Here is a 22,683-nt window from a genome sequence, read left to right on the forward strand (position 1 = left end):
CAGCCCTGAGACTGCATTACACACGCAGACTGACGACGGAAACCAAATTACCAGTCGATCTGTTTATTGGCAAGCTCTCATTGTGGTGGGATTTATAGTGGTGAGACACTTTAAGCATATTGAAAACACTCAACGTCATCGTGAGTCATTTCCAGAGGTGAGGTTATCGACCATCACTCCTGGGCATTTTTTTTAGCCTGTCACCCCACTTTATTCCTCTTTTTTTATTTTTTTGTCATGTGTTTTTCCAATAAATCTTATTTGTTAATACTCATTCCCCACAGAACTAATGACCCTGGTATAAGCTGGCCAGTCGAGTTTTAGCTTCTTGGCTGTTAAGAAGGATCGACAAACTCTTTGCCAGACCAGACCCAATAAGTGTATCTCCATCTGCAACAAACTGCAAGTCTTTGAGGGCTTTGGAACGTTGGAGTTGAAGATCACTTATGGTTAGAATGTTGAAGAATAATTTTGATGCTCCAAGTTTCCTTCCATTTGATGATCCAAGGAAACTCAGATGAACCCTTGAGCTGGTGGTGACCTCGATGACCCTGTGGCTTCCTACGCGTAGAGCTGACATAGCACGACCATGCATGGCTAATCAGATCTGTCTAATTGCTAACTAGTTTTATCTTATGCAGGCGCTTCTTGTGTCCTGATGTTTTGGGTTATCCCAAGCAAGCATTTTTGTAGAAAAACAGTACATTAAGTAGAAGCGATTTTAACCCCTTAAGGACAATGGGCGGTCCCTAAACCCATTGAAAACAATGCATTTAGAGCCGTTACATGTATGGGCTTTGTCATTAAGGGGTTAATTTCAAAAGGTAACTATCCAAAAATAAATCATTCAATTAAAGTTTTAAGATGAGCACTGCTTTAAACCCTTCTACCGGAGTCAACAAACTCCACTTTAGTAGATAAACTCAAGGAGACGTGTATACACTATGGAGTTATTTTTTAACCACTTCCCTGCTGTACTTTGGGCTGAGTTTTCTCACTCGTTCCAGCTAGTCTGTGCCGTCCTCCAATCGAGGGACTTCGGTTTTTCCAATCCAATTTTCTGATGTGATGCAGTATGTCATTGTGAGTTTGACCTGAAACGCAGCAGGTCAGCCACAAGATATGCATCAAACCTAGCATGAGTCAAACACCGTTTTATTTTAAAGTAAAATAATAAAAAAAAAACGTTACGTTACCCACGGCAGATCGTGATCATCCAGATTGTGGTATTAAATCCATTGAATCCTGATGTTACAAACGTTCTTAACCCTTTCACAACACAGGAGTAGACCACATTATCATCTCCGAGGCAGAGCCGGTGTGGGGCAAATGCATTGGACACGATGGGTTGCACTTGATGGGTGTTACGACAGACACTTAGTAGCAACATACGTTCTTTTAACATAAAAAATACGTAATTACCCTATACGTAGATAAGGCTTATACATCATCTCGCACTTCCTCAAGACTGTGCAGGCAACTACTGTGCAAGGACTAGATTCTAACATCGGATACATACAATACGACCTCTAAAACATAATTCCGCCATGTTTTATAATCATACCAGGTCACTTCTTCTTTTACTACACGTCACGCAGTACTTTAAACCTATTGAACCAACACAATTATCCCTCGCTAGCACAACACACCAGAAGAAACTGCAAATATTCCGCGGCAGATAGAACACAATCAGCGGTTACAACTATACATAACTTTTTATGAATTGTATCAATTTAGAATGGATATGAATTTCATTTTTTTACAATTCTCATGCTTTTTTTTTTCTTTTGCCAAGTACCTGACATATTACGGCTACCTAACTCCTTTTGATCTGCGTATGGGAACACCTTTTTTTGCCCATTGTTCCATTAATCAGCCAGTCTCCTGGTCACCTTCCCATTGCCAAGCAAAGATCATTCAACCATCTGTCTGAGTAGCAACACGGAGTAATGATTTCAGGCAAACACCATAGTTAATAAGATGGCAGCTGTAACGTCTCATCAAACCATATGGTAATCATCATTATAAGCCGTCTATTTTCCACAAAGAAATGGTATATGATAGAAGTATGTTAGCTCAACCAATCCAAAATCCCCAAAAAAATATTTTGCCAAATAGCCCCTCCGCTCACACCAAAATAAAATAAAAAAAAAAAAAAACAGATTCAACTATTTTAAAAATAATTATTTAATTTAAAATGTAATTCAGGACTAGTATTTTAATCTGATGCTAGTAATAATAAAAGAAATTAATTAAAAAAATTATAAAAACAAATTAAGATTTATTAGGTATTTTTTGCTCCATTCATTGTTATATTTTTAATATATTAATATTAATATATTTAGGTTCCTACTAAATTCTTCTTCCTACATAATACCGGTACAGACAAGCTGATAACTGAAAGTGCCAGTTACCTGTGAAATTAACTATTTAGAATTAAGGGTCTTGTTCCCCTTAAGACTTAATCGTTATATAGGGTCAAAGGTTGTAATGTGGCAAAAGAAATATTTTTGCGGACCTTCCAGGGTTGACGTTAATGCTTTACTCCTTAGCAAGCTTAATACCTGAAACAATATCTCGTGTACCTTTATCTTGGACTTTTAGCCCTTTTTTTCTTCCTTCTTTCCTTCCATTGCTTCCATTTCCCTAATTTCCTTAATTTTACAATTACAAAAACTAGAACTGTTTTAAAAATTAAAACAGCACAATATTTTTGAAAATAAATTATTATAATATTAATTAAAATCGAAAATCGAAACGTTTTTTCTGATGTGATCACAGATTCTTGAATAATTGCACCATAGAGTTTCTTCTCTCGGGAGATCTGCTGTAATGGGAAGACATATTCTTTTGTTTTCTACCGATCCCGTCCTCTCTCCCAAGGTAGAAGATCCCAGTGGAGATATCTGCTCAGATAACACCTCTCGTGATCACCTACAGAGTATTGTCGCGGGGCGAAAACACCCACTAGTTCTTGGACTAAGAAACTCCATCAGCTGGCTTCTTACATGTATTTATTTCTTTCATAATTCTTTTATAACTTAAATTCATCAAAAAAAAGATAAAACTTCCAAAATATCCAAATATCTTAATATTAAAATTGTACAGAGTTTTTTTTTAATTTTACTATAAAAAGTTGTTTTTTTTGTAACTGCTCCGGAACACACCTGGTTTATTCTAACAATCCCGTCAAAAGCCACGGTCGTGTATTAAACGTGACAGCTTAACATTCATTCTTAATTAAATGTAACGGTGCTAATTGCAAATTCCGTGCTTTCTTTATTTTGGAAATTAGTGACAAGCTTATTTATGGGGCTTTTAAATTTAGGGGCGGGGGAAAAATAAAGCTTTGTCAGTCAAAATATTACATCAAAGATAACATCTCCTTTATTTTATATAATGCTAGAAATCGTCAAGTCTTGGACATTAAAAATATGCAAATGCTTGGGCCCAATGGCCTAGTGCTTGCTCATGGTGAATGGGGAAGTCGGAGCTTAGCTGAATCAAACGCGTCCTTTTAATCAATTTTCCTGTCCTCATGTGTATCTGTTTGGTGGCTTGTAAGGACATGAAGTTTCTGGCAGGTAAGCTTGGTGGCTTTAGCTCTGGCTTGCACAGAGTTGCCCAAACCGGGACTAAAATTGGCCTTGGCACTTTAAGGTCAGTAGCAGTCGTACGCTACTCTATTACAGGTTTGCGGTGGGATGTGCTGGAAGAAACTCAAAGATGGAACGTTGGAAGTACCATCGGACACCAGCCAACCATGCATTTGCCCAGTTTGCCCAATGGCCAATCCGGGCCTGTGCATACCTCTTCCCCCGCCAGTCCATAATGGGTGAATGTAATAGGTTGACTCTTGCTACGTAAAGGTGTTCTATACATCTACTAATCTGATTTATATCAACGTCAAAATGAAAATAAAATGTTAAAGTGCCAAATCTGAATTTTTATCGAAAATGTTTTATGTGTCAGCTGCATGTATAATAATTTACAGGCTAAAAAAAAATAATTTCAATATTTTGCCAAGTTACAGACAGGTTGGCTCTGATGAAATATCATCCCTCTAACGTGTCTATACAACTGCTGTTTGATGCCACACACGGGAGGCTATGAAAGTTCTTAACAGCAAAACATTAATGCTGAGCTGATAACATGATTCAGTAAAAAGGTGTCAAGTCCCACAAAGTACGATACTTTCTTAGAACCGGAAAAAAAAACGGTGATGCTAACACTTATCAAGAAGCCATGAAAGATAAGAAAGCTCTGTCAATTCAACAGAGTGTTTGATGAGCTCTCAGTGACATCGGCCAAAAGTGACTTGCCAGGGGTAGCAAATGTTCCAAGACGCGAATCAGTTTATTAAAACACCTCACATTTTGGGGAAATAAATAAAGATAAAATAACGGATTATAGGAACATTCAATCATATTATTAGCCACTTAACTAGGGGCGTTTTCTGGCCTAGGCCGAATAGGGTGGCAGGGTAGCAACCCATCTGCCTCATAATGGACTCTTTATAGTACCACTGCTCAACAGGCCACTTAAAAATGAGATTACTAATCTTTCCAACCAGACCATTAACACTGTGGAGAGCCGTACTGAGTTGGCAGAGCCTCCATTGTTTCCCTCTGCCAATCACAGCACTCCCTTAAACAGTGGATCGCTGGTATATGATGTCATATTCTGATGCCCACCAATAAGGATGGTGGCACCTAACTCAGGGCAGCGCCGAAGGTAAGTATTTACCAGCATGTCAGATACAATTTATTCTACTGTTCCAAAATGGCTTCCTCACTAGTTCCTACCCTAACTTATCGTGAAGCCCTTGAGTCACCTGTGTCCAAGCAGTAATTTCAAACTAGGCCATACTTGACGATAACTCTTGAACGATCAAGTATCATCAAGTCAATTCAAAGCACAAAATAACGCAACTGTCACTAGACTGTTAGACCCAAAAACAAATCTCAAACCAGAGTATAATCACAATGTTCTCTTATGTCTTATGAAGTTTTACAAAGTTTCTATTGTTTGCAGTAAAGCAGTGACATGCACATTACACCCAAATGCGCTGTTTACTGGTCAAAAAAAGCTTGATTCCAGTCTCTTGCCACCGGAAACCATTTTAAATCGGACCTGAGAACCTTCAGGTGGTCCACAAGATAAAAATATAAATTTGAGGACAACAGAGAGATATGGGATTTTTTTTTCTTCTTTTTAAATTTACCGCAGAGTTCAAAAGTCACCAATACCCAACATAACTTTGGCCTACACAAGATGGCGGGACCTTTGTGACCAGCTGAACCTCAGTGTCTACTGAACAGACCCAAAGATCTCTGATCAATAGCAGGTTCCTATGAAAAATAAATCAGGCAGTTTTGGAAATTAATAAAACACAGGTTTGCAATTTTTTTTATAACTTTTTTTATGTCCCAGGATTTATAATGTTGAATTGAGTGTGCGTTTCTACAGTTTAGCCTGTTTCTTTTTTCATTCTTTAAAAGAAAATGTTGGATTATGTTACATTTTAATAACTGACCATAAAACTATGAACATGGGTTAGAATATTATGTTACTCTGGGGAATATATTGAGCAAAAAATATATAAAAATTATGGATTTTTGCAGCTAATTATATATATGTAATGCCATAAGGATGACTGTTACGGATGACGTCTGTTAATGTAATGCTTACCATAGCTTGTTAAGTTAACCCCTTGTTACAATTTGAAAATTCAAAAAGATTCAACCCTAAATTCAAATTTAAAAATGTTTTTTTCATCCTAAATATTAGAAAAGTAATCCTTGCCAATTTGGGGGGTTTAAAAGGGGAATACAATTAATAACAAATAAGTTAAATTGAAATATAATAATACAAAGGGTTTTTTTTTTGTTTTTTTTTTTTATAGGGTCCTACTTAGGTTCTTTCTATGAAAATGTTGTGAATTTTTGTATGTCTACATTTTTCATGCTGTCTTGTAATTTAAGGCGTAAATTATCGAATGAAGTAAAAATATCACTCGCGTTCAAAACTCTGACGCAGAAATAAGCAGTCCGCCATTGAAAATATTAATTTTAAATAAAAAATGCTTAAGAAAATTACATTAAAAAAAAAGTTTCAAAATATGAGGATTTTAGAGAACACAATTCCACAAAAAGTACTTTTGAGTTGGGTAAAGATCCTAAAAGGGAAACATCCATTAAAATAAATCTTAGAAAGGAGTTGAATTATATTTAAGAAGCACAACATAAAAGTACAACTTGGAAAACCCTTGGGCACGCAAAGAGTTATACTGTATGTTATTGACTCAAAAAAACGCAGGCTCCATATGATTCATCACTATCAACGTGTCAAATGTATACGAGACAAAGGGGTAGACGGGGATATTTCTCCTGATATATCCCAGATGGACACTAAGCCAAATAGTTCTCCGTCTTCAGAGATGAATCCGTCACACCCATAAACCAGGGATTTTTTCCCCTTAAAGAAACAGTTCCCACTGTGTGATTTATGTCGAAAGTCAGGCAATGGATGAATAACATGCCTCGGTGGTTTTTTTCCTTTTTTTTTTTTTTACTATTCTTGCTTTATTTTAATTAGAATGGTGGAGCAAGCCCTACGGGAAGAGGATGGTAATAATGGCGCTCATCGGGAAGACCAGGTCAACGGATGTGCTTTGAGAAGACAACAGGAGGTCTACTCACTAAAGGGAGGATAGAAGTGGCTTCAGCTCTCACTGTTCATTATGAAGGGCCAACACTAGCAGATTTCTTCGGCAACAAGGTCTGAGTTTATAGTTCAATGGATGAGGAGACTTTAGAGAAATCTCACTCATTTAACTATACATTACACAGGGTGCGGCAGAAGCTCACTGGGGTTGGACCTTCATGGTGTACAATGAAGTCAAAGAGCTGAAACACAAATCTCCTGCAAACGCTTCCTTTAGTTTTTAAGAATATACACGTTAAGCCCATAAGTCTACTTTAGACTTGGCTAATTATTCCATCTTTAGATTAATATAAGTATTCAGTATGTTTTTTTAATGGCTAAGCTATGAACGTCCAAATCCTCCGAGGCCAAAAACACCAAAGAAAAAGAATTCCCGTGATACAATTTTCAATTTTCTCAAGTTTGCTGTAAATATTTGTGAGATCTGAAATATTTTAAATCTTTGTTGTTCAATGCAACCCGATACGATTCATATCTTTTAGAATTACGTGGTTGAAAGGCCGCACGCTATTAAATGAATTATTAAAAAATTATGGTCGAAACGTATGTTCTAGAAAGAAGGAACCGCTGAAGTCTTCGATGCTCATGTGGTTCTAGGTTCTCAACAAATGTTGGTCGGCTCAACATTATCACCTACTTCTTTAGGACTGAAATTGTTTTGGTAAATCTAAATAATTAAAAGGTGAGGTGTTTTCACACCTATGTTTATGAACCTCGCATTGCATAATGGGTGGCGCACCCCTTTTTAATTAGAATTGATCTGGAGTCTTTGTGAATTGTGTTAGCCGCCCAACATACCATTTTTTATCAATTCTGTTAAAGGAACAGTAAAACCTTATAAAACATATCCAAACATCAGAGGCAGGGTTAGCGTCTATCCGAACACATTCTTTATGGTACGCTTTTGGCGGTGATGGAGTTTGAAGACGCATGGGACAGGCATAAAGTGATGCTGAACTTCCGACGAGGCTAAGGGACCACGTAAGGCTGGAGGTCTCTGCGAATTCTATGTTCCTCACAATAATTAGTACTTTAGAAGATAAAAGAACAGGGTTGAGGGTTAAGACATGGGGTACATGTATGTCACATCGTATCGTTGGCACTTCCATGGGTCAGGCCTAGGGCTGGGCCCAACGTACGCATCCGCTGGGTGTAGAGGCAAGTACTGTCCGCGGTAGCATGGAAAGATGGCTCATTATGATACATTAAAGAGAAAACATCCATTGAAGAAATAGTTTAGGCTGTGTTTAGATAAAAAAAAAATCTGAAACACCCAATTTTAGGTAAAAGTGGAAAAATAACCCTAGTTCTGTTTACATAAAGCCATACCGGACTGTATCCGATCCGATAAGAAGACGCGTTACAGAATGTAACATCACGTCTCTAACTCAAATTCTTGGCAATGTATCCTAATCCTATTGCAATTATAGTCAGAGCGATGCTTGTGATACACGCTGGCTTGTGCCAAAGTTCACAAACAGGGAGGGATCCCAATTGTAATTCCTTCTGCTCAACCTGAAAAGTTATGTCGGCTCTTAGCAGGATGCGGAGTTCGCTTCGGGTATCCCCAAAATGTCGAGGGGAAATCCATACGAATTTTAAAAATTGAAATAGTTATACAGTCCTCCGATTTTATGACTTACTCTTCAAAACGAATGCTTTTTTGAGATGTATTTTCGCAACACAGTTCATTATGAAATGCATTATGGGCTTAAAAGTATACATTTCATGAAGTGTAAATAATAAGCCTTATTTATAAAGCATATGTATTACATATACAGCCAGCAAGGATCGAGAAATTCCTATTATCCGCTAGATTGTAAGGCTCTCGTTACCTAATATATCGGGTCGTCGTAGTCTGGCGGTTCTAGATCTGTCAGACCCTTTGAATTTATGGCCTGGTACTACATATATATATATATATATATATATATATAAAGATTAATAATAATAGTAGTAAATGTGTGATAATAAAAATTATTAAATTTATTTAATAAAAAAATGTAAATTAATACTTTTTGGTGGTATAGAGATTCCAAACTGCAGGGCTCACGGTGACAAGTTTGGTCCAGCATCATAATTTAATAGAATAACAATAGTAACAAACAGACGTTTAGAATAAATAATTCTTACTGTCCCGAAAAACCCAATATTCTATTTCTTATATAACAGGTGAGATAACATAATATAGTGATGTATGTAAATATAACCATATGGTGTTCTAAAAAATATTGAATTAGGAGCAGACTTTTGTTTTGTTTCAACATTGCATTTTGTATATAAAAAAACATTAGTAAAAAAAACAACAAATATATATATATATATATATATATATATATATATATATATATATATATATATGATATATCTACATACTATATATGTGTATATCTTATGAGCCGGGCTCTCTCCACCTAATGTATCGGTTTGTCTTAGTCTGTCAATTCTTGTCTTGTCATATCCCTTGAATTTATATATTGTATTAAGCGCTGCGTATACTGTTGGCGCTATAGAAATAAAAGATAATAATAATAATAATAATTATATATATATATATATATATATATATATATATATATATATACAATATGTATGTTTTAAAATGAAAACTAAAGGAACAAAATGAACAATTGAACATTATATATATAGATATATACCGGTATATATATATATATATATATATATATATGCGTGTAGATATATATATATATATATATATATATATATGTACCCTATAGAGTCTTAAAGAACAATGTCAGTGCTATGGTATTTTAACATACCTAATTATTTAAGAATAAAATGTTTTATAAGAATATCACACCTTTTTTTTTTTCTCGCACACAAGCCAAATCTTAAAGAAATGCACTTTCCTATTAAATGGGCCTTTAGGGAAAGCAGTTTTCAGAGCCAAAATACTCCTTGTAATTTTCAATGTCTCTCGAGCGCCGTAAAAATATTTGCCAGTAGGAAACATGCACTCAGGGAAAGAAAAAAAAAACAAAAAAAAAACATAATACAGTATTCTTTTTCATTAAAAACCACCTCTATTTGGAAAAATAGAAACAGATTTTTTTTTTCTCTTTTTCTTTATTTTTTTTTTTGCCCTGTACACTATTAAATTTAGCTTCACACAATTTCCATGTAAGAAATTGCAGGTAATTAAGTGACATTTGATGCTTCCTGTTGAGTAATTAACCCCTTATCTGCCAAGAGGTTGGAGGCAGGAAGTGAATACAATTAATGGACATAACAGTACGCCATAGAAACCCATAAATCACGTGAGTAATATTTAATCGCAAAGTTTTCTAAGTAACCTATAAAAAAATACAAAAGTCACACAACAGCTATTGCAAAAAAAAAAGCAAGTATATTTCAATTATATGTTCTAATTAATGTTCCATTATCTCACAGTACAAAAGGGTTACGTACAAAAGAACGAATATCGGAAGAAAATAAATGGAAAGTTTGAGCAATTTTGGGGTTTGTAAGGTAAATATACCACTTTGCGTCTTACTATAAATTCCACGCTTATCGTCTTTGGTTTAATAAAAGTCGCGAAAAATAGAAACATAGGCGCTGGGCAATTTTACAGACAATAAAAAGGGCTGCATAAAACATTTTGGGGGAAGAGGGGAAAGAAAGAAAGGAAAAAAAGAATAGATGGAAAGTAAAGATTTTTTTTTTATAATATATGACCCACTTTTCATAAATAAGCTAAATATATCAATACACATGGACCTAAATACACAATAAATCTCGCATTTTCCATTAAAATTATTATTATGCTTCATAGAGTCCGAAGAGTTAAAAATAGAAGTATCAGATTGAAAATCCTCTAAATACTAAAAAACTTAGAATTGTGTACTCGTTTTCACAAAATATAATGTTGTCAGGCAGCTCTGAGCCCGATCACTAAACAAACACCCTGACTCCTTATTATTCTGCCTCTGGGAAACAACAGAATGACTCAGTCTAAATGGCTGGATAGTGAAAGTCTATGGAGGAAGGGACTTCATTAGCATTGCCATAAAGCATCAGCTCAGTGTGGTGTTTGAGTCGGGAAAGTCAACCAAAATATCACATGACCGACAGCAACGGCGGCTCCAGGTCTGCAGATAAAGGGAGTGTATACAGTGCTGGGGGGTTATTACTGTATACAGTGCTGGGGGTTTTTACTGTATACAGCGCTGGGGGTTATATTACTGTATACAGCGCTGGGGGTTATTACTGTATACAGCACTGGGGGGTTATTACTGTATACAGTGTTGGGGTTATTACTGTATACAACACTGGGGGTTATTACTTTGTACAGTGTGGGGGTTATTACTCTATACAGTGCTGGGGGTTATATTACTGTATACAGCTCTGGTGGGTTATTACTTTATACAGCGCTGGGGGATTATTACTGTATACAGTACTGGGGGTTATTACTTTGTACAGTGCTGGGGGTTATTACTGTATACAGCGCTGGGGGTTATATTACTGTATACAGCACTGGGGGTTATATTACTGTATACAGAAGCAGGGTTTGTGATGAAGTACAAAAAGTTTTTTTCCATGGGACCCTTGAAACTCCCTTTTCTAACATGAAAGCAGACGTCACGAGCATTGATAGAAATCTGTTTACATTTGCATTTGGGGATCAGGTCTGCATGTTTGATAAAAGGGTGGTGTCCTCTATATAGCCTCACTGGGTATTTAATGATATCCTCTGTATATCACACTTAATGCACTATAAGCCCCTGTATCCACATAACATTACTTAGGGTAAATCTCTGGTATTCACTGATCATTAACCCCTTTGCCACCAAAGAGATATAAAATCCATATTCTGACAGGGGATTCTTAAAAACCACAACTAACTAAACATCTCAAAAGAAATAAAGAATATTGTGCCAGTTGCTCACACTCTAGTCAACCTAAAAAAAAAAAAAAGTAACCTTCCACAAATGTAACTTATCTCAACACTTCTGCTTTATTGAACACACAAGGTACTCAGGTTAGGCACGGCTTTCTGCTTAAAAAACACAGAAAAACACTAAAAACAAGCTAATCATATGTCATTTATCTACACATTTTTATTCACTTTATTCTGTATCTTTACAATCAGATATAACCAGTTTTCCGCAAAACCCCAAAAGTACTAGTTTACTTGTTAAAATTGCTATTTTTTAGCAACTTTTTTACAAACGTTTCGAGAGGACTAACGAATTTCCCATCAGGCACCTGCTTTTTTTCCTGATTTAGCAGTTTTCAAACATTTTTAAAACTTTATAAAAGTTTCATACTTGTGAAACTTTGATATCACGTGATAATGAATAGAAGCTTAAATACATAAAAAAAAAAAACTTCATATGGGATGAATGAAAAATGATGTAACGGAGTACCAAGCGATCCTAATAATCTGCCCCTGTAGGTAAAACTGAAAGCCCACCCTGAGATTAGGACTCTATGGGGCCCCTGGTATGGAATGGTATGAGATCAGCATACATGGGAGCTTCCCAGGGTTGATCACCAGGAGCTCCTCGTCTTCTGGAGGTGTGGCTTCGTTCTGGGGGGTGGGGATAACTGTGTGTTGGGTGGAGCCAGCCCAAATTAGACTTTAGTGGGCAGGGAGTAGGCGGAGCCAACGGTCGCTCCACTGGGCAGAGACTCTAAAAATGACTCATGCAAAGAAGAACTTTACCCAGAGACTCCGGGTCAACTAAGCTTCTTGTATGCAAATTAGAGGACCTCTAGTTTTTTTTTTTTTTCGATTTTAGTATTATTTATCAATTTTATGCTATTGTATTCCATGGTGCTGTACAAGTATACACTCAATTCACAACAACGGTAAGCTACTTTGAATATTCCAAGTCTCCTAAGATTTTCTGTGGCCCGTTGCATAGTCCTCCACAATTTCGGGGGCTCTAGACGGTAGCCTGGGTTCCTCCTAGGCTAATATGCCAGTGTAAAAAATCTCAAATAATTAAATGTGTAACTATGGTTCAATTAAACGGTTACAAAATTAGTAGCAAGAGAGAGCCAAAAGCCATTGACTTACAGAAGGCCTGTCCATTTGGAGAAAGGTATACCAGATGTGGCCTTCAAGAGTCTAAGCCTGACCCTCGTTCCCCTCCGCATTAAAAAAAAAATACACTACTCCCTCTCAGCTCTCGGAATTAAACCAAGCCGTATTTTAGTTCTAAAAGAAGGTATTATGCATAAATAAAAATAAATAAAGAAACGGTGCCAAGATCTCCTAACTTTCAACAAATCTGGACATTCCAGGTTACAGAATATCTCCAAACCTTCACACAGTTCCCCTAACCATATTCATTCCAGCTTCCAGCTGCCGGTAGCCTCTTGAATGAATAATATAAAAATAAAAAATACAAGTATAAAAAAGGTTTTATTTGTGTATAAAAAGAATAAATTTTAATTATTTTTGTATTACGTTATGGGTTTTTATGCACACACATATTATATATATAATTTGTGTGTATATATATATATATATATATATATATATATATATGAGTGATTTTCTTTTCCGATTATAAACATATAATCCCGCTGGCTGATGGGCTAAATTGTTACTTTCTGAAACAAATTCTGTCATAAATCTGTTATCTTCCAACACACAAAATTTCCTACGCCCCATCAGTCCTTTCATGTGGAAAATTTAAAACCGACTCCTAAACACCAAGGTTAGACTGCAAACAAACTCAGCATAAATTAATATAAAGCCGCGCAAGTCGCGGAGGAAAAGCTATTAGCAGCGACAGCCGAAGTTATTCTTGAACTCAAGAAATATATCTTCTCGCGTCCTTTATTTAAGTTTTCCCCTCATTCTGCGGCGGTTCGCTCCTGTGCGATGCCAGTCTAAGGCTGGGCCGAGATCCAAGCGAGGAAACAATCCTTCACTATATACTTTGGAGCAGTTAAATAAATAAATAAAGCTTTCAAAGGATGGATTTTTTTTTAAAAAAAATGGTATTCGGGAAAAGGTCGGACAGCAGTGAGCATCAGATAGGTCCGGCAGACAAGGGGTTAATTTGTGTGCTTTCTTGTGTTCTAGGTGGATCGATAGATTTGTATAGGCTAGATAGATAGACAGATAGACAGATAGATAGATAGATAGATAGATAGATAGATAGATAGATAGATAGATAGATAGATAGATAGACAGATAGACAAATAGATAGATAGATAGATAGATAGATAGATAGATAGATAGACAGATAAATAAATAGATAGATAGATAGATAGATAGATAGATAGATAGATAGATAGATAGACAGATAGACAAATAGATAGATAGATAGATAGATAGATAGATAGATAGATAGATAGATAGATAGATAGATAGATAGATAGACAGATAAATAAATAGATAGATAGATAGATAGATGGATAGATAGACAGATAGATAAATAGATAGATAGATAGATAGATAGATAGATAGATAGATAGATAGATAGATAGATAGACAGATAGACAAATAGATAGATAGATAGACAGATAAATAAATAGATAGATAGATAGATAGATAGATGGATAGATAGACAGATAGATAAATAGATAGATAGATAGATAGATAAATAGATAGATAGATAGATAGATAGATGATAGATAGATAGATAACCCCGACGTGTAATTATATGTATGTGTGCGGCCATGTATATAGGTCCATATGTGCCCGTAGGTACAGATATCTTTAGAAATGTGCATTTATGTGTACATGATCTTACAAAATACCAAATGTGTTTTGAAATTATTTGCTAAATAATTTGTTGTTTATAAAAAATAAACAATATAATATATACGTATATATCACACACATTTACACATTTATATATATATTATAGTAGAGTATATATCTACATATCTTTTTATATATATAAAGTATATATATGTATATATATATATATAGAGAGAGTATATATATATATATATACATATACTGAGTGTATATATATATATATATATATGCTGTATATATATATATATATATATACTGTATATATATATATATAATCTAAATATAATATATATATATATATATATATTATATATATACTATTTTGTCACTTTTCACCTAACATGTAACATATAGATAACATGGAACACATACTTATTGCACGTAAGATCCCGGATTTAAAGCTCTATCGGCGTATTGATTTCGACACAAAATATATTTTATGAAATTGATGTAATTGCTGTATTCTGCAAGGTTCTTTTATAACTACTAGAGAATTATTTAATGATGGGAGGGATCCCTGGAGGTTGATCACAGAATATACTACTGAGCGAGCTGGGGCTTTGCAGCGCTACACGTAAAAGCAGCGTGTCAATATATTTTCACCTGTTCAAAGGAGCGCGTTTGCGTTCCTAAAATATTGGTTGGGTTTGCTTCGTAAAAGTTGCTAATTGCTCATTTTTCTTTTACGGTCTTTCAAAAATGAATAACTGTGGGACAGAACAGCACAAGAAGCTAATAAAAGAACACCCCGAAAGTAAATATAGACAGTAGGGTGTCCAAAAAAAATTCAAAATACCAAAAAATACATAAAAAATAAAATAAAATAGGATTTGGTTGATTCCATAAACAGTTCCAACGGAATATTAAAAAAAAGTAATTTAGAAATGAGTATTATAGCCATCCAAGATCTTTTTTTTGTGGCATTGTTCTAAAGCTGTTACATTATAATTATAGAATTATTTTCTTCCACAGTGGTGCGATACGATCGGAAATTTAAATAACGGTTGGGGGAACGCACGTGAGCGTTGGTCTAAAGATCGTTGAGGAATTGTAGTGTCTCGGGAGAATAGTTAGGGAGATCTATCATTTCTTAATCCATCGTAAGTGGTCTTGTTTCGCTAAAGTGTTCGGTCTTACAATTCATAATCTTACTAAGAGGGTTAATACACTGCTCTTGATACTCAAAGATAAAAAAAAAAATCAATAGTTGACTTAAAACAAATTTGCTTTTGAGCTGTCCCATTCAATCGCCGGTCTCGGAGAAATGATTTAGCCACTTGACTTCTGATTACAATTTAAATGCGAGCTGGCTATCCAGAATATTTATTTGGAAATGTTCCCCCGGTTACTCTGTGGAAGGAGATTGAGATCAAGCATTACTGAAGTCTTTAAGCAATGTACTTCAAAAAGGTTCTTGACCATTACAGGTATTCTGGATGGTGCCTTCAAAACATCACATCACCGGTCACATCATTATACCCTCAAGAGATGTCTTACAAGCCAACAGGAGATCCCATGAACCAAAGTCAACAGAATGTGTTGGCTTCTGGATTTTTCTGGATCACAAAGGTCCTACTTGATCATTGACCTCCATAATTCCTTTAGGACTTAGTATAGAGTCCTTTAATGGGGTTATTCTCACCGTTCCTGAATCTAAGACGGGACCAATGACTTATTAAGGTCTCCTTACAGTAGGAAAAACTGGCAGACTAGGTGGGCCCAATGGGTCTGATCTGCCGTTAAATTCTATGTTTCTATGTAATAACAACCACTGATAGGGGCAGCAGACCACTTACTTTGGCCTAAGGTGTGAATTCCATTACAAGGGTTTGGAAGGCCCACCAAGATATGCTTTGTTGAATTATGGCAACAAGGCCTAACTGTATGGGGACCTTTATAAAAGTTGACCCATCATAACTACAGACATGCAATTGAGTCTACGAGGGCCTCGTAACTTTGGTCAAGCCTCCATTCCTCTGTTGCGTCTCCTTTAATGAAGGCAGCCTGGCCACTTATAAATATAATGCCTTGCTCAGATTTTTTTTCCTATTATATCTTAGACAAACCTATTTCCCTGACTTTTTCAATATATATAGGGCTGTATGTGTTTAGACCAATTCATGGGCAGAGTTCTAAATGTGCAATCACTATGGAAACCAACGGGAATGTCCCTAGAGATCACAGTAGGAAACATCTAATTTACCTCCAAAAATAAGCAAAAAATACAAACACAACAACACTAATTACAAAGGCGGACACAAAAAACCTTTTGGCACTCCCCATTTCTGATAAAAAAAACTTTAACTCATAAGATAGCCTTGTGTGTCCTCAAACCCAAAGCTTTTTGAATTTTTGTAAATTACATTTAAAAAACCTATTTTACGCAGAAGATTGGAATCACGTTGGGCTTGGACCCTCTTCTCTAATGCCCCTGCTGATCCCGAAGCATGATACCTAGTTGTGCCCCCCCCCAAAGCCTACAGAAGACACCTCTGACATGGCATGAGAACCCAAGTTAGTGGGGGGGGGGTATGGCCACTGTTGGAATGAACACAGAAAGCATATTTCTATATACAGCTGATGAATACATATGATACAACCAAGAGGTTACTAATGACATATTTGACCCCCCCCCCTCCATCAAGTCCTTCCACCAAGAGCTTTAGAAAACTACATGGAACAGAAAAAAAAAATCCAAGATTTTTCCTCTTCCTCCATGAAACCATGAAAAAAAAATACAAACTTAGGTTATAAACCCGAGCCTTTTTATTTTCTTAAAAATTCCAAATGATTTTGCTGTCTTTACCCGTGAGGATTCGGAAGGCAAAGAACATCGGTGATGCCTATAGAGAGTTAAGATGGAAATAATCCCGAAAAAAATGTAAACTTAGCCCTTCAGCCTGTATGACCTTAATAATAATAAAAGGTATAATAATAATAATAATAATAATATTATATTTATATTATACTATCATAAATATGATATTATATTGTAGACATATGTGAACGTATGTTTATCAGTATACATATTGATGAATACAGATAGGTGAGACTATATATATATATATATAATATTATTATATTATTATATAATAATATTATATTTATATTATACTATATATAAATATGATATTATATTGTAGCATATGTGAACGTATGTTTATCAGTATACATATTGATGAATACAGATAGGTGAGACTATATATATATATATACCGTATATATACACATATATATATTAGGAATAGATAGATATATAATTAGATTAGGAGATACAGTGTGTTCAATGATTGTTCCAGTTTTACTATCTCCCTGCCAGTTCGTTACCACCCAGGGCATGAATCTATACCGGCATATTCTAAGCTCTAACGAACGCTTGTTAATTATGATGTGCCTCTGCTTGTGAAGACAAGGAATTGTGCATACTCCCCATCAAGAATATATTACAGGTAATGCAGATGCTTAATTATCTTACGTTGCGCGCCTGTCAACTCCGCTGGGGAAATAAGAGAAGGGAAACAAGTATTATTAGAGCTACGATTTTTTTTTTTTTTGGAAGGACTGGAGATTATTTCCCCACCGCCGCCGCCGCCACCACCACCACCACCAAGGACAGGGAAGGGTTAAAAGGTAACATTCCCAGGGACCGTAAAAAGTTGTATTTTTTTTTTTTTATTATTATTTTTTTTTATAAGTGCACAATGAAATATTCACAGCGTGTACTCCGTGATTTGAGCTGCGTGGTGTTTGCATCAATTCACTTCCGAGGAATAAAAACTAGCCCAGCGCGTGAATATATTTGCATGCGTTTGTTTAATCCTGAAATTATAGGCTTCAGGTTTTTCCCTACGTCATTACAAACTAGAATCGCTTCGTGCTTCGAAAGGTAGCAGCTGTACGGTTTCTAAAGGGGGGGGGGGACATTTAATATTAACCTATTGAATAAAATGATGATTTTTCTTGTATTTTTTTTTTTATCTATCACAGCCTGGCCGCCAAGCTGCTGCATATAGAAAACAAGATCGTCACACCACCTAAAGCAAGTTAAGATGTCTTCTCCTCTGTATGCAAAATACGCCGCCATTATAATTAAAACCACAAGACCTAATTATAGGGCAAAACCTTGCGTTTCTTCTAACGCCACGTAAGTGCCAAAAGAAAAAAAAAATCTCACTTCTACCGTACGTGTTTTTACAACAAAATACACATTTCCCGTCTTGCTTTTACAGACCTGTAGATTACTGGCTAATTAATTGCCAGGCTTGCCCCTTGATACACACTAACTCCTAAGCAGTAAAGCTTGGGATTTAATCCATAACCAAGTTATTATTATTATTATTTATTGATCTGCATAGCGGCGACATATTCCGTGGCGCTGTATCATGGGTAAACAGGACATGGCAAGCAGTGCATCACATAACAATTTGGACAAAAGAGTCAAGGAGGGCCTGGCTCAAAGGAGCTCACAAGTTAACGATGTTCGTTTTCTTAAACCCCGTTTCTTGCAACTTTTTGCTTATTAACCGAAAATGCTGAAATCGAAGCCAAAATTTGACAAACATATATATATACGAAACGCACCATTAGAAATGAAAATGCTGTCAGCTAAAGCTGTGTTTGTTTTATTTACTGGAATGTTTCACTTCTGTTTGTAAACAATCAATTCTGTGTTTGCAACATTGTCTCTGAAACCCATGTCTAAATAACATACAAAAAGAAATAAAAGATTTAAAAAAAAAGGAGATCAAGAACTAAATAAGAGCGCTCCGAGCCAAGAAACGAGCTCACGTTGCACACATCTCATTGCGATGTGTTTATATAGCGCCGCCATAGTCCGCAGCGCTGTACAAAGGGGTAGACCGGACACAACAACTAGTGCATCATATAGCAACCCGGGGCTTACAAGAAACAAAAAAAGGTAAGGAGGACCCTGCGCGAAAGAGCTTACAATCTAGAGGTTGGATAACCTGGCACCGGGAACGTACTATTATATTAAATAAAGGACAATAAAAAGAAGACAAATCATGAATTCCGTCTTTTGTTTTGTAATTAATTAAGAAGGGAGGTTTCATTCCGCGTGTGCGTCGTAGACAAATAGGAAAGTGCTTCTGAATTATTGTGCAGTAAAAAAAAAAAAAATTACAGAAAGGTACCGGATCTGATGAAAGATCCATAAGATAGGGGCTCTGGGTTTCGCAGGGTTAATAAAGAATATTATTTGCAAGAGAACTTTTATGCTGGTCTACAGCATGATTAATTATTTATATATATATATATATATATTAGGGGTTATGTTGCTTGTTTATTGCAGAAAATCAGTAGAATTTAATTATTTAGAATAAATTATTTATTTTAGGTTTTATTTAATATAGGGGATCGATTCTCTTTAAATACAACCTAATGGAAAGGCCTCTTGTTCAGAACTCGTATAGCACTAAAAAGAGGTATTCATGCGTTATTGTAAGAAGCAGTGGCATTAATAGGTTAAAAAACATTACTACGTCTGATATAAACTTCACTTGTATTTTACGGAAATAACCCTATAAATGCCGAGTAAAGTCTTTAGTGCCCAGGCATTGCCACATAATGTTCCAGCAGTTAAAAGTTAACCAAAAAATATTCATATATATATATATCCGTGCCAGCAGGACAGAAGGAATTAGAAATGTTCAAAACGTTTTCCAAGGCGGAAAACAAGGCTGCATTTCAAGTGTACAAAGAACAAAAAAAAAAAAGAAAGAAGAAAGAAGACACCCACATTGTAAGTACACAACATAATAATTGTGTCAGTCTGGGTGAGAGAACGCAGAGGGCACCGCTTGCGTCACGGGCTTTGGGTTACCATGGCAAATGACTTATTGATACCAATCAGGGATGAAGAGATCAAAAGCCATCATGTGACAGGTGATCAATCATATGTCAAATCAAAGCTGGCAATCATCTGGAAAGCTTATTTTCAAGCACGGTTGGCAGAAATAACATTTATATATATATATATATATATATATATATATATATATATTGATATATGCGTGTGTGTGTGTATAAATACTTGTGCGCATAAATGTGTGTGCATACATATAATACAGATATATAATATATATTTATATATATATATATATATATATATGTGTGTGTGTGTGTGTAACTTGTAGCAGATTACGGGAAAAACAACACGTTATATTCTTAGTACGGTAATTAAGTGGCTTAAAAGCCAACTCGTAAAAGGATTTAAACTCCAAGACGGTCTCCTTTCCGCAGTTTAGATGTTTTACCCTCTAGTAACTGACATTCACGGAAAGTCTTAGGAAGTATTAGGAGCTGTTATTTTAAGGGATTTCCTGAAGAAACACACATCTATCCGCTTTTTTTTTTATTATTATTATTATTTTTCCTCCCCAAGATTACATAATGAGGGTGGAAAACAAGGTTTCCCTATAAATCAATGTAACAAAAAAATAATAATAATAATAATCATAATAGAACAGTTTAAAGGGGAAGAGCGGATCAACCAGACATATACCATAAGGTGGAAAAAGTTCAGACAGGCGGGTGGGTTAACCCTTCCTGCCCCAGAGGGGGTCTACCATGAAAGGGCAGGGGTTACTATGCCACCCCCCCCCCCACACTTCTGCCCCTACTTGCAATATATATATAAAAAAAGGCTGTTACAAAGTTGCAAAAGTCCTAGAAGAGTCAAGAAGTTACAAAGTTTGCCCACACATGAGATTTGGAAATGGAGATGGTGTAATGGCTCAAGGAGGAAGATAGTGAAAGTGGTGGGGAGGAAAAAAAAGGAGATAAGGGACCTGGGGGGGTCATGGGAGTCACACCTCTTACCTGCAGCCCTTTTTGGAGCCTGCTGTTTCCTCCTAGGCATGTCTTCTGCCTCTCCTTCCTGGGTTTCTCCTCTTCAACCCAGATCACACCAAAAAAATAAAAAACACAAAAAAAACCCACAATCACCAGCAAACAAGAATTGTCTTGCTATATTCTTCCAGTGTCTCTCTTCCTCTTTTCCCCTCCTTTTGGCTTGGGCTCCCTCCTTGTCTTTTGATTTCTCTCTCGCTCTGTTTTTTTTTTCTTCTTGAATGGATCTGCAAAGCTCTCCTAATTTCCTGTATTTGCCATCCAAGATCAAAAAGGGGGTGGTAGGTAAAAATAAGAAGGAGAAAGAAAAAAAAAAGAGAGAGAGATCAAATGGAGAGAGAGAGAGAGAGGAGAAAAGAGATGAGGAGGGGGGGAGAGAGATTAGAGGAGGTAGGGGCAGGAGGGTGCTGCTCAGTGTGATCCCCCCACTCCTTGGGTGCAGTGTGAAGGGGAGGGTGGGGGTGGCAGGACTGCTCCTTGTGTCAGATGGCAGCCTGATGGGAGTGAGCCTGGCCAGGGAGAGGAGAAGGCTGTGGATGGTGGAGGAGTCTCTTCAATCACACACACATGCATCCACGGGCAGGGAGAGGCTATGCCAGCAAACTGAACATTAACAGAACTCCTCCTCCCCGACCTGATGGCAGGAGAAATGACTCCAGGCAGATAGCAGCCTCTGAGTGTCAGGGAGTGCAGGGGGAGCAGCTGGGGCCGGGACAGGGGAGCTGCTCTCCCCCCCCATCCACTGCATCGCCCTGCATCACCCTGCACCCACATAACTCCCCAGCCCAGGGCCGGCAGAGGTGAGATCTGGAGACCCCCCTCTCGCAATAAAAGATATCATCGCCCAGGGAACTTCTCCCCCCCCCATCCTCTACCACCCCAGCTGCCATAGACTACCATTCCCATCATACACATCTGGCAAATGCAGGTAGACTCTCTATTGGGTGGATTACAACTCTCATCATGCCCAGAGGACACGTGACAGTCCTGTGCAACTTGTTTTATTGTCCTTGCAGATGCTGAAGGCTACAACTCCCATCATTCTCGGCCAGCCGTTTAGTGCAAAGAGAAGTGTCAGCGCTGCTGGGGCAGACGCACTCTGCCACCCCTGCGGGCTTGTATTGAAGCTCCCATCATCCTCAGCCAGGCAGAGCACCATACAGAAACCAATACTAATAATTAGCCAACACCGGCTTTACCCTTAGCTTCATAAAGACTGGAAATGTATATATATATAGAAACACAGAATCTGTCCGCAGATCGGCCCCATTCGGCCCCCGTCTAGTCTGCCCGTCTCTCCTGCTGTAAAGACTCAAACCTTAATCAGTCGTTGGACTCGTCTT

General features: G+C 36.6%; 1 protein-coding gene across 1 annotated transcript in view; it reads right to left on the bottom strand.

The window, feature by feature from the left end:
- The window catches only part of TSHZ2 (teashirt zinc finger homeobox 2), a 93,857-nt gene extending 72,189 nt beyond the window's left edge, over positions 1–21,668 (bottom strand). Inside the window, exon 1 of the mRNA XM_053454111.1 lies at positions 21,311–21,668. Within this exon, the coding sequence (XP_053310086.1) occupies positions 21,311–21,350 (40 nt within the window). The 5' untranslated portion in view covers positions 21,351–21,668. The remainder of the gene's footprint in view (positions 1–21,310) is intronic.
- Between the last annotated feature and the right edge of the window lie 1,015 nt (positions 21,669–22,683).

The sequence above is a fragment of the Spea bombifrons genome, chromosome 13, assembly GCF_027358695.1.
Source record: "Spea bombifrons isolate aSpeBom1 chromosome 13, aSpeBom1.2.pri, whole genome shotgun sequence".
In the NCBI taxonomy this organism is placed as follows: Eukaryota; Metazoa; Chordata; class Amphibia; order Anura; family Pelobatidae; genus Spea; species Spea bombifrons.